The sequence below is a fragment of the Protopterus annectens genome, chromosome 16.part0 (assembly GCF_019279795.1).
Source record: "Protopterus annectens isolate FY-2018-M chromosome 16.part0, PAN1.0, whole genome shotgun sequence".
NCBI classification, from domain to species: domain Eukaryota; kingdom Metazoa; phylum Chordata; order Ceratodontiformes; family Protopteridae; genus Protopterus; species Protopterus annectens.
This window is the reverse complement of record NC_056750.1, coordinates 518,553,436-518,567,396: the sequence shown is the minus strand read 5'-3', so window position 1 is coordinate 518,567,396 and position 13,961 is coordinate 518,553,436. Positions and strand designations below refer to the sequence as shown.

Here is a 13,961-nt window from a genome sequence, read left to right as displayed (position 1 = left end):
CCTCCTTTCAGTAACTGAAGTTTGAGGTCTAGGACTTAGGAGGGGAAGAACAATACTAAGGCTTCCTAAAGAAGTAAGACATAAGGCCATAAAGGCATTGAATAGGCGTTGGCTGAAAGCTTATAAAATCAGGCATGCTTTCAGATGGAGGAGAGAGATTTTTTTTGTTTTTTTTTTCTTAAAAGGCCTAGCTGGCATCTGACTAGGAGAAGGCCTCGAGTCAGATGTAGGGATGGCGTAGGCAGAATCCGACGGGCCCACAGAGTGCACTGGTTCCCCCCAGAGTCTAAGGCAGATGTCAGTAAAATCTCTACAGACGTGCCATCCGCTCAGGATTGTGCGGCCTCCTCATAGGTACCAGCTTTATCCTGACTGGTGGAAGCAGAGTTCTCAGCCAGGCCGATGTCGGTCACAGGCTGAGATACGGGCCATAGAGGCACAGCAGAAGAACTAGGCCGCATGGTCTTGACCCACTTCTTAGGCAGTTCTGATGGGGCATCAGATGTGGCTTCCATCCCTAACACAATTTGTTTTAACCGGTAGTTCTCCTGATAAAGGTTTAGAGGATGCAAAAGGCGACGTAAGGTCTTTGGTACGAAAGCCTGAAAAATAGGGCAGTTCTCGTGGTTGTGTTCCTTACCCAAACAAAAAAGGCACTGGTTCTGGGTGTCTGTGGGGAATCTGCCACCCACACTTACCCTTTCCGGATGACATGAACAGACAATATATAAAAAACCCAGAAGGACTGAAAGGATCCCCAATGGGGTACTTATCTGAATTTTTTTAATCCGACGTCTGCGAGTACCAAGAGGACATGGTGCACGACTGGTGGATGAAACATTCTGAGGGCTGGTGCGTACAGACATCACTTTTATGGCCCACGTCCCTGCAGCTACATCAGACGTCCAACATACCTAGAGGGACTGAAAAACTTTGGAATCCTGGCTGGACGAACTGGGAAGGAAGAAGGGTAAACCCACATGTAGAATACTGCAACACTGGAACAGGAAGACATCTACTGAAAAACATTCAAAGGCCAGGATAACATGGCACAGGAGAGCACCTAGGTTCTTCAATGAGCATGAGATTACTTTTTTTGACATCTGAAAGCTCCTTGTTCCCCCCTCATTTAAAATGTCCTCTCATGATGTTTAATGTGCAGAAGTTTGTACAGTATCCTCCTTACTCTGTATATTATACCACATTTATTATATCACATTTTGTTGTGCTTATATCACATAGGATCACCTATTACCAACAGCTGAAAAAACAGATGCAAGAAAACCAGATACAGTAATCCATGAAAAAAACACAAAAGTAGCATTGGTCACTGGAATTGCTACACTCCGTGATTACAGTGTCTTATGAACAGAGAGACAATCATAAAATACCAAGATTTGCAGGCAGAAAAGAGGGCAATGTGGAAGGATACCTAGACAGCTCCAACAGTAGTAGGAGCAATGGGCTCAAAACATCAATTTACAGTTATATTTAGATATGGTACTGATGCATGTTGTTCTTTCGGCTCTTCCCGGTTAGGGGTCGCCACAACGGAACTCTGGTCCACTAATGACTGGTGGTAGGTTTTTATTTTTTTACAGGTGCCAGCTCGACGCCCAACCTCCAGCGAAGGCACGCCCATTCTACGCATGTCTTTCGAATGCCACTCGACCGTGGGGAAGACATGCAGACTCCACACAGAAGGCGCTCTAGCCGAGAATTGAATGGGAGAACCTCTTGCTGTGAGGCAACAACGCTACCGCTGCACCTCTGAGGCTTACAGTACTGATGCATGTAAATACATATAAACTAGAAGAAGTTAATTCTGAGCACATTGCAGAAGCTGCAAAGAGCACTTCTGGCTAACATGAAATATTGAAAGAATACTAATTTCACAAACGTTAATCACACTTTGACTTAGGAATGGGGTACATTTCCCTTTATAGTATTAGAAACCCAAAAGACGTGGAGAAATTAAATTGTGTGAAACCATATTATACACTGACATAGCTGCATCTGGCTCAAAAAAGACTAAATTCTCTGCATCTTCAATGTTCAAATAAGATGTGTGCTCCAGACAAAGATATACGGTTTAGAAAACAGAACCATGAGAGAGTTGGGAGGCTTGGATGCATTTTTTCTAAGGAAGAGGAGGCTTACTTTACTATCAAATTGCCACATATTCAGCAAGCTTCCTATACTTGAAATGAAGACACTGGTGGGATGAACATTCACAGACTGTGCAGGTACACTGGTGAAATGAAAGATCTGTCAGTTTTTCAAATGCCCACAATATCAAACATTGAGCCCTAAATGGAACACCAAACAAAAGAATGAAACAAGCATCTTTTTTTGCAAGGGAAAATCCCCATGCGCCCATATAGCCCCTGCAAACTGTATACACCAACTCTGAGACTGCACCACAGTAGAGAAGGAGTCAATTCTCAGTGTTTCACTATTCCTTGATCTCTCATAATAAGAGCTGCCATTCACGACTGTGCTTTGATGCTCTGTTTTTGATACTTAGGGCTTAATGTTTAGCCATTTGATAATGTGGGCATCTGATGACCTGACAGATTCTGGACTCAGCATTAAAGCACTGAGCAATTTGAGCTACTGAAGTTTTGTTAAAAAGACTGAAAATGAAGGCATCCCTACCTAGCACTTGTAAATGCCTGAACAGAATACTAGAAATATTTTGAAGTGATGACTAGCCTTGGGAAGTATGAGCTGTTTGCGCCTCACCCAAAACCACATCTGGAAACTGTCATCATATTAACACATTTCTGGACCATGGATTATTTGCGATACTGGAATCCCACTGTCTGCCTCAGAAGGGGCAAGACAGGCAGGAACTTTGAGACAGGATTAATTTGGTCTGAGTGAGGAAGAGGCCATGCCTCTCCAAGAACAGACTCCCTGTGGAATGGGGTGTGTGTGTGTGATCAGGATCGTTAAGGGCAAGTGCTATCTGCTTGCAAAATCCTTAACTAATGTTCTGAGTTTGTCTATTTCCCCGAGATTAAGTACTTCCCTCTTGGGCCTTTTTGTTCTATTTTCAGTAGCAGGAAGTTCACTGCCTGCAAGAGGCACATGCAGCAAGTGGCCCACCCAAAGTATTTTTTTAAGCTCCAGGAAGGCCCAGAGATTTCAAGCATGATAGAGCAAGATCTTCCTGCAAAGAGAGACAAGATGGTCTTCTCCCAAACAAAATGGCAACAAAAAAGGTAACCTTAGGAGAAATTGCATCTTGCCAACATACTTGGTGATCTTTTCCTTCTTCTAAATGAGCAATAAGACTGTTTCCAATCCTCAGACAATCTCCAAGCCATTAAAACAGCAGAAGCCTGAGAAAGGAGTAGGTAAGCTAAGAGGGGAGAAGCAAAAAAGATAAGGTTCATCTGTCCATGAGGGAAAAGGAAAAAAAAAAACAAGAAGGGGAAAGGCCATGTCAGAAGGAATACTGCAACAGTGATTAGAAGGGCATGTAGTGTTACAGCAAGTTCTTACACAACTATACTATGTCATTCCTTAGATAACAGTTGCAGTATTCTAAACTGTTGGATGATTCCCAAAGCTTATGCTGCAAGAAAGTTGTAGGATGACGTATGGGAGGGCTGTCCAGAAGAAAAGAGAAAAGAATGACCTGGCCAAGGCAGTCCTGGATCTAGAACAGACATTCAGTCTATAAGGTTTAGTAAAGGTGTGAACCTAAGACCAAGTAGCTGCTTCAAAAATGGTCCTAGAATGAATCTCCTTGTAAAAGGCACCGGCTGAGGGTACTGCTCTGACACAATATGCCTTTGCTGGAGAGGGTATGTATTTGCCATGCTGAGTGTAGCAAAATGTAATGGATTTGGAGATTCATTTGGCAACAGTTTGTTTAGAAACTAGGTTTCTTAGTTTTGAATCATGGAAGGAGACAAATGGTCAAACATGTGGACATATTTAGTCTTATCCAAGTAAAATCTGAGTTACTGATGGACATCCACTGAAAAGAGAATTCTTCCTGCCAGCCCTTCCACCCCCAGTTTTGTGGGCTAAGGAAAAAGGTGGGCAGGTTAATACCCCGGTTAAAGGACAGTTTGTTCACCACTTTAGCCATGAAGGAGGGACTGAGCCTTAATGACTCAATATCCTTGTGAAAGATTAAGAAGGGAGGAATAACCATAATGGCCTGCAGTCCGGAGACTCTTCTGGCTGAGGTGACAGCTTCTAGAAGAATGGTTTTCCCAGTAAAGAATCTGAGAGGACCACAGGCTGCTCACTCAAAAGGGAGAGAGAGTGAGTTTTTCCAGCACAAAGTTGAGGTCCCAAGCAAGGGGGATTAGCTTTCCTACCAGAAACTATTTTACCTCTAGCTTAGCCATAAGAGGGGGATTCAAAGGTAGACAGATACAGCTGAAATATGTCCCTTAACAGAGTATGACACTCCAGATTTCAGCAGCTCTTACAGATGAGACGGGATCAGTGGGGTGTTAGCCTGAAAGGGGTCCTGTTCTTTAGTCAGACATATCGAATACCTTTTCCATTTGGCTTTGTAAGATTTCCTCGCCTCCTGGAGAATCTTCAGTATGTCCTCAAAAAACAGGTATCTAAAAGGTACTAGAATTCTATCATCTATCATCCACATCATAAGGTTGAGGGATGGTATTTATGATAAAGCAGCAAGCCCTTGTTCCATGTCAGCAAGTCCACTATGGAGGGAAGTTTCTGGTGAAGGCCCTTGGCTAAGTGGAAGAGAAGGGGGAACCAATGCCAAAAGGCAGTCACTGGTAGGATCTTTGGGCATTCCTTTTGTATCCTTATTAAAACCTAAGGAAGAAGAGGATGTGGACGGAAGGCATGAAGATACTTTACTTTCCAGGAAAAGCGTACCGCTACCATTTTCTAAGCTTGAGGAATCTAAGTCTTGGTGCAAAAGAGTGGGAGATGCTTGATGTTGATCGAAGCAAACATCTCTCTGTGCCCCCCCCCCCCCCCACAGACAGATCTATTTGCTTCCATAGGCATCAAGCAAATACATCTATCTGTTGACCCTTCCATTTGTGTATTACTTCTAGGAAATTCCAGTGTTCAGCATAAATTTATAGGGGGTGTTGCCTGTGAAAACTCTTAAAGGACCTGGTTTCCAATGGTGGCTGAAATCCTGTAGGGCCTGTAGTAGTGCCCTCATCTTCTGCAGAATGAAGTGTTTTCACGTCACATTTCTTGTCCACTGTCCCTGAACTCTCAGGCTGCTGTACAGGCTCCTCATGCATCACCTGATGCATCTATGTGCAGCTCCTGCTTTGGTGTCTGCAATTTGAAAGGTGGGCCTGGTTTGTGCTTTATTTCGGCTATCCACCACTGATTTCCTTCTTTAAAGAAGATAGGAGTGGAAGATATGCATCCAGGGGATGTGAATGCCAGGACTAGGTGAACTTTAAGTACCACTGAATCTTCCTCATGTGTAACTTGGCAATGGGAACCATGGAGATGGTAGCTGTCATGACTCCCACAACTCTGATGAACTCCCTTACCATACAGAACCGAAAGTTAAGAAAATAGAGGCTGTAACTGGTTATACTTTGCACTCTTGTCTGGTGGTAAGAAAGCCTGCATGAGTTTGGTGCTTAGTCTGCACTCCAAGAAAATTAAGTCTCAGGCTGGAGTGATTGCTTAGTCGCTGCCAACTTGAAGTTGATGATGAACCCCAGCCCTTGAAGAAAGGAGAGGGTAGAGCCGAGATGTGTCAACAGCATCCTACAAAAAAGTTATGACTGGGCAAGGCATTTTGTGAAGACTCCTGAGGCTGCGTTAAGTCTAAAGGGAAAAGCAGAGAACTGAAAATGCAATAAGCCAGCAGAAAACCTCAATCCTTTCAGCAGAGTGGACAGAGATGCGAAAATAACCATTTTAAGGTTGAGGGACACCAAGAAGGCTTGAAGTAGAATCAGTGGTAGCAGGACCAGATGGGACCTTGAGAAAAGTCAGAGCAAAGAGATCAATAATTGGTCTCCAGTCTCCTCCCTTTTCTATGTACAAGAAATAGTCTGGAAGAGAAAGCACTGTGAAGGAACTAGCTCTATCATACCCTGTTGACAGAGTCTGGATGATGAGAAAGAGCAGCTGAATCTGGTTGTGAGAAAGCGGAGGCATGGCCACGAATGGAGGAATTTCTTTCCAGGTCATTCTGTACCTACACTGAATGCTATAAAGAACCCTTTGTCTGTTATGCAGAGTAACCATTTTTAGGTATGAGAAGTGTCTTTTGGAAAGGGGTAGGGAAGGATTGAGAGGTGAGGAAGGGACCAGAAGGTAGTCACGCAGACTTGTCTAAGTAGAAAGCAAGCTTCTGAGGCCCCCCCCCCCCCAAGTCTTTCTGTGTTAAGAGGGAAGCCTTCTAGCTTATCAGTGGGAGTGGAAAGCACTAGGTAACCTGTCTACCACACAAGGAGTGGTTCTTGCCCAGAAATTGTAGTTATTGGCCGTTTGGGCAATCTTTTCCATCTCTCTCAACTTTCTCAATTGAAAGCCTGCATTTGTACTTGTTTCTGTTCTGTAACTCGTCTTGTGCAGATACAGATTCTTAGTTTTAGCACTTAAATTTGCTTACTCGCGCTCAGCACTTGTTCAGAACTTGTAAACACTAAATAAGCTACTAATTACTATAGCACTCAACCTTCCTTGTTACCTAGAGGAAAACAGTTTTTATACTCACTTTTCTCACTTGCTTATTGAAAAACAGCTCTTGTACTCACTTTCCTCACTTATCTAGAGGAAAATAGTTTTTTATTCAGGCATGTCCACGGGTCAGCTCCCAGTGTTCTCTCCTGTCTATCTGATGAATCTGGGCATCTTGAGGCAATGCAAAAATTGCCTCATATACACAGACAACCCTCTCCTACCACCCAACACTACAACTTGTGAGACATGCACTTATCTAACCAAACTGGAGGTTAAGCTCTCTCCAACCAAGACTGAACTTGACAGTTAAGAGGAGAAGGTAAACATTTTCAACACACCACACTCATCACATAGTCTCACTAAATCTACACCACCAAAATCCACACATAGTAACACAAAAACATTTGCGGAGGCTCTCAATAATAATCTGTCTAAGCAACACAGAGCTCCAAAGCAGAAACGCAAGCAACCTCCATACCCCAACACAACCCAAATGACACATAGTCCACACACTAGTCATAGGTGACTCTATAGTCAGGCACAATGATGTCCCACTCACCAGGCTAAGCAAGGAGAAGGTTACTGTCAGCTGCCTGTCGGGTGCCAGGATACGCCACATAACCCATGCACACAGGTCATTCCACAAGTACAAATATGACTCTGTCATTGTCCACGTTGGTGTGTATGACCTGAGACGTACCTCCCTGGACTACATGAGGAGAGACATGAAAGAGCTCTCCGATCTTGTAGACCAGGCAGGTATGACTCTAGCCTTGAGTAGCAGTCCGCCATCGCCCAGAATGATACCGCAGTACAAGGACAAAATGATTGACTTCAACAACTGGCGAAGCTTCTGATGTCATTCTAAGGGAATCCAGTATCTGTCTGCTTAGGATGACATAGTCAACAGACCATGATGCTTTGCCACAGATGGCCTGCACCTGTCACCCCTGGGATTCTGTATACTGGCTAATGCTCTTGCCGCCCCTATACTGCCTTTTTTAGGCAAGGTTCAAATGACAAATTCACCACCGTAACAGGAACAGGCAAACAAAAACTGAGGGTAATGCTACTCAATGCTAGAAGTCTAAATCTCAAAATGCACTCACTCGAGGCACTCCTTAAAATGGAGAACATAGATATCTGTGCAGTGACTGAGACCTGGTTCAAGGCTCTAGAGAGCACCCCTGCACTACCAGGCTATAACTCATACCACATTTTTTGGCCCTGTAACCTGGACCGGAACACCAAAGGCGGAGGTGTGTCCATATTCATTAAGGATATCCACACCTCCAGCCTAGTTGCTCAGCATAATGCATCAGAGGTTATCCAAGTGCAACTAACTCTGAGCAAAACTGAAATACAAATTGTAGCTTGCTACAGATCCCCCACCATGCCCCAGGATTCCCACTCCTCTTTTCTTGATGTACTGAAAAATATTAGGGTTCAACCAAACACCCTAATAATGGGCGACCAACTATCCCACCATTAACTGGGAAAACTACTCGTGTACCAACTCCTTAGCTCAACGCTTTCTGGAATTCATAAACTCCAATGCCCTGAATCACACCCCCACCAGGGGCAACAATATCCTAGACATGGTCATTACCAACATGAGTGACCGGTGTTCCACACCTGAAGTCAACTCCTCGTTGGTCTGATCCGACCATAAGCTAATCACCCTCGATATCCACATCCCTCCCCATTAAGAAAACCACGGTAAAAAATTTCTCCAAAGCCAACTTCATGCTTAAGTCTCATGACACCTATGCAGATGGACAATACAGTTACAACGGCTGAATCCTACATAAATGCACTCTATAAGCACTTACACAAGTGCATGGATCCTGTCTATCCCAAACAGAACCAAGATGCTATCCTCCAAAAAAGGAAGCCAATCTGGTGGTCCCCTGCCATAAACAAACTGTACAACAGAAGGAAGAAACTGTTGCAAAAAGAGAGCAAAATCCCATGAGTGGAGGAGCTCCCTGGTCAGCCTCAGTAAGAAGCTGAGATCTCTTATAAGATCCTCCAAAGCTAGCTATGAAAAAAAATCGCCACTAATTCGAAGGACAACCACAAAGCATTCTATAGCTATGTCAAGAATCTTGATGGCAACACCCAGATCTGGTCTGAGTTACAGCACAACGGCACAAAAATTACAGAACCAACTGATATTGCCAACATCCTGGCAGATAGGTTCAGTGCTAACTTTACCCCCCACCCCCACCCCCTAAAGGGCCCATATCTATACAGGAAGAATGCAGTCTCTCTGTAATCACGACTACACAGGTAAAAGCTGCACTCTCTAAAGCCAAAAACACAGCATCCATGGGACCAGACAACATCCCAGGCTGCGTTTTACACAAACTTCAGAACAAACTGGCTCCCCACTTAAGCACCAAGTTCAATAATAGCCTCGCATCAGGCTTTGTGCCCACTGAATGGCGCACAGCAACAGTTTTCCCACTCCACAAAGGGGGAGCCACCACAGATCCTGGGAACTATCGCCCTATTAGCCTGAAAAGCCTGGTCTGCAAGGCCATGGAACGTATCATCATGGAACTCGAACCAAGACATTGGTAACATCCAAACTCTGGATCCCACCCAGTTCGGGTTTGTGAAAGGCAGATCATACCTCCTGAACCTGATCGACTTTTTTGAGGCAGTCACCAAAGCTGTAGATGAGGGTAAGGTGATTCACACAGCCTATCTTGACTTCGCCAAGGCTTTCGACACCATCCCCCATTCTGGAATTACAGCTAAACTCACTAAACTAGGTATAAATCCCTACGTCACAAGATGGGTTGCCATCTGGCTCACTGACAGAACCCGCACTGTAAAAGTTGCATACTCCAAATCCGACCTCAAATCAGTGACAAGTGGAGTACCACAGGGTTCCATCCTGGGACCTCTCCTGTTTGGTATCTACTTCTCTGAAGTACAGGCTAACGAAGTTCACAGATGACTGCAAACTAGGAGCCATAGTCAAGTCCCCAAATGATGTGGACATCCTACAGAAGCGCCTCGCTGAGACAGATGCCTAGTGTCAGAGCCATGGCCTCAAGCTCAATGCCAAAAAGTGCAGTGTCATCCTCTTTGGGAAAAACTCTGTACCCATGAACTACCACATAGGCAGCAATCTACCTAACACTGAATATGTGACAAGAGGCCTTGGGACCCAGGTGGACAGTAGTCTCTCCTTTGATAGTCACATCGCCACAGTAGTCAGGAAGTCCTTCTACATGGCACACCTCATCATAAAAGGGTTCTCATCCAGGAAAAAGAGGTCATTGTACCCCTCTACTCGACACTCATTAGACCTATTATACAGTACAACGCCCCTTTTGGAATGTACCTCAAGACATCTGCAGTAGCTGGAAAGGCCACAGAAGTACCTCACAAACAGTATTACTGGCCTCAAACAAATGCCCTACACTGACCGTCTCAAAAAACTCCAGCTTTACTCCATAGTATATTGCCTACTCTGAAGTGATCTCTGCCTAACATATAAAACTATGTCAAACCCAGAGCTGTTGGACATGCTACACCTAAAGAAATCCCAATCTCTCCGAACTACACGCTCTAAGGACCTAAACCTTGTCACCACAATGAACAGGACATGCTGGAGGGATAGATTCCTGTCCCAGAGACTTCCCATACTCTGAAACAGGCTACCCATCTATGTCAAGCAAAGTTCTTCATTAGCACTCTTCAAGAAAAATCTTGATGAGTGGATGGGAAATAGGTAATACACCCCGGGGATCACTTCTGCCTCTCTTCTCAACAGTGGCACAGGAAAATAACTTTCTTGGGTGGCGTAAGCCAGGGAACCTTGTTGGCTAGGCTTACGTAGGCCTTTGGGCCGATAGCCTAGTACCTACCTATGAAAGGCCACCAAGAGTCCCTGTCTGTTTTTTCTTGGCATCTTTTCCTAGGAATTTTCTTGGACTTATGGGAAAGCCTAGATTCCTTAAGAGAAAAGAAGTGGGCTTGGCAGGATGATTCCTCTGGTATCTGGATACCGAAGTTCATAAAGATCTTTCTGCAGTCCTTCATAATTTTGCCTTGTTCATGTAGTTGCTTGAAAAGACTAGCAACTTCTGGACCAATCAAATAGATCCCTATTTAAAGGGGAATCTAGCAGTTTTGCTTTAATATCCTCTGGAAGGAGCAGAGACTATAACCACGCATACCTCCAGATCACTCAGCCTGTAGCATCTGCTGTAGAAGAAATTTCTACTGAATCATATCTACATTTAATGCCGTGCTTGGCCACTTGGGAAGCCTTAGCCACCATGGACAATGCCTGCTGCTAATTGCCTGATCCCTCAGGGAGGGCAATGCTTAGCTTCAGTTAGTCAGAAAAGGCAATGAGTATTTGGTCATCTAGGTCTAGAAATGTAAAGCTCTTAAAGCCAGACTGGAAGATGTATACACTTTTTTATCTAACCTGTCCAATGACCTGCTGTCTTTGTCAACAGGAAAAGCAATGGCATCAGGAAGCAAGTTTGAGGGGTGGTCCACAGACAAGGAAAAGACCAGTGGATCTGCCACAGAATATTGGTGCAGGAATTTTCAAGTCCTCAAGGGCCTTGTAAAATCTGTCAGGCCTTTTAGGGGTGCTGGTGCAGAAGAGGGGGGTTACCATCTCCAAAAGGCTATATTACCTCTTTTGAATATCAGCAATTTCTTTAGATTACCAATAAAAATGCTTTGTTATATTGACAACAGTTTCACCAAATGAAGCTTCCTCCACTGTAAAATAAAGGGAAATGGAACCCTCATCATCAGAGCCCACCTGACCCGGAGAGTGGATCTGTGATGAATACGGTAAGGAGTGCCCCATCTGAATCTGGTTCAGATTCAGATGGGGCAATGAATCTGGTTCATCCTCTTCCTAAGTTGTTTCTAATGGATTCTTTAGAGTGGTAGGAAAAGCTGCTGTCAGGGTAGGGTCTGTGAAGGGAGGAGGTTAAAGTGCCACAACAGCTTTAAACAGGCCCTGAGAAACGTCCATCCAGTCCTTTTCAAGGGGCATCGGGGAGGATGGTTTTAGGTGTTTTTCCCCTTTTACTTTGGTGCAACATCCACTTTGACTAAACAGGGAAGTTCTGACCCCTGACGCATTTCGACTAACTGCAAGATTTACTCTCTAACGAATATGACCATTGGACCCTCTAAAATAATTATACTGGGCTCCCCCTTCTCACCATCATCAGTAACTTAAGTTATTTCAGATGTGCGAACTTCAGATACCATTCCAGCCTCAAGCAGGGTCACAGTAGCCTGAATTGGTGTCAGGCATACAGCAGGTTCAAAGGCCTCAGCAGGGACGTACGATTCTGACTGGGCAGCACTGCTTACAGGCCTAAGTCACTTAAATTTTTTCTTATTAACAGATGGAATGTCAGGGGTGGAGAGATCTGCCATCTTAACTTGGGCGAAGCACTTTAAATGATGCATTTCCAAATAAGAATGAGTGATGAAAGTCGGGTTCATAAGATCTTTGGAACAACAGACTGAAAAATCATACAATTTTGATAATAGTGCTCTGCCCATAGGCAGAAAAGGCACTGGGAGTGGAGATCCTTAAAGGAAATCTGCCTATCACAATCACACTCCCCTCTTTGCTGACATCTAACAGAGCAACAAACAGCAATACAACTGAGAGAAAAAAGAAGTTCTTTAATGGGACACTCATCTTAACCAGTGAAGGCCAACAGAACCAATGACCATGCGTAGAACAGACCAACAGGTGTGAGACCTGCATTCATACTCGCAGCAAGAAATTCCGAGGATTTATGGTCATACATCAGCTTATAGACCATTATACTCACAGGCTTGGGTCATACGGTGGACGTACTGCTCTATGGAAGACATCTACTTTGGTTCCCCAGCTAGATGTCATGACTACTTGGGAGAAATAACCCAAAAGTTTGGAATACTGTAACAGTGAACTAACACAGGACATCTCTCAAGATCTTGGGACATGAGCTTAAGCAGCAGATTATGTTACAGCATGGTGTTCATCAACACAGGTATACTGATGTTCCCAAGAGTGGGATTCTACTGAAAAAAAATGAAATCTGAAAGGTGTTCAATAAATACCTATGAAAAAGAGCCTTGATATCAGATCACCAACTTTTACATTCTGAGCTGCCATCAAAGTTTAGCTGAACCAGTTAACTGTGGCAGGCACTCTACCATTTGTTGTTCAAGTTTAAGCAGTGTATCTTACAGCAAAACCCTCTGAAACAGCAGGACTTGCTACGCTGACAATGGGCTATGTGCTGTATTGTCACCATCTTAACAGAGCACAAGTGCTACTGTTAAGACTACAAGTTTATTTAAAACTTGCATCACAACAACTAACAATTAAAAAAAAAAATGCTTACCTGGTCTCTTGTATCCACTGGTGAAAAGCATTAGCATGCTGAGCAAACTCCTGGCGGAGTTTATCATTCTCCTCCTGTCGGCGCTGCTCCTTCTGCAACTCCAGTTCTCGTTCCTGAATTCAAGAAAACAGCAGCTATTAATTCAGGTCTACCAATACAAGGGGTTTACTTGCAATAGCAGCAATCTAGGCTGTGAAACGCATTTCACTGATGGCTTGCAAAAGATGAGAGAGAAAAATTATTCTATATGTACTAACCATAACAGCAGCTCTTTCACAGCATCACTGATATATACAGAACAACCATCATCAGATACAACTCTCTGATAACAGTATGTTGGAGTCATCCTTTCCCCTGCAACGTTTTTTTTTTTTACACAGTCCCACCGAGGGACTGCCTCACCTCTTTGACCCCCCCACCGCAAGAAAAACAGAACTGAAGTCCAGGATCCATCAAAATAGTCCAGACTTAAAAAATACAAAAATATCACAAATATGTTTACTTCATCTATTGATCCATTAAAGGACTCTGCCTTGGGAGATGTTTGACTTTTGTTATTATTCCTTCCTTTCTCAATTCAACAATTTTTCTTGGAAATTCCTATGTTCTGAGGTATACTTGTCTTCCACTGGTGTATGCTATAATGCCCACACTCTACTGGTAAAGTATGCCTAACCCTACAAGCCTCCATTTGCCAGAAACCAAAGATGAAGCAAGTTTCTATGAATCAACTTAAAACAATGAAAAAAACAAAGCATACATCACTACTGCAAGTACAGCATGTCAGCTTGGGTTCCTGGATACTATTAAGTAATGCTTATGAAAAATCAAAAAACTTCAAAGTCCCCCCTACATAAAGTGCTCCCACATTACATAAAGGCTTTCCCCAAAGGA

The 13,961-nt window shown here is 43.8% G+C and overlaps 1 protein-coding gene across 1 annotated transcript in view; it reads right to left on the bottom strand.

The window, feature by feature from the left end:
* Positions 1 to 13,961, bottom strand: part of SPTAN1 (spectrin alpha, non-erythrocytic 1) — a gene marked incomplete in the record, with an annotated part of 2,849,969 nt that overhangs the window by 652,864 nt on the left and 2,183,144 nt on the right. The window contains 1 exon segment of the mRNA XM_044058813.1: positions 13,068 to 13,180. Within this exon segment, the coding sequence (XP_043914748.1) occupies positions 13,068 to 13,180 (113 nt within the window).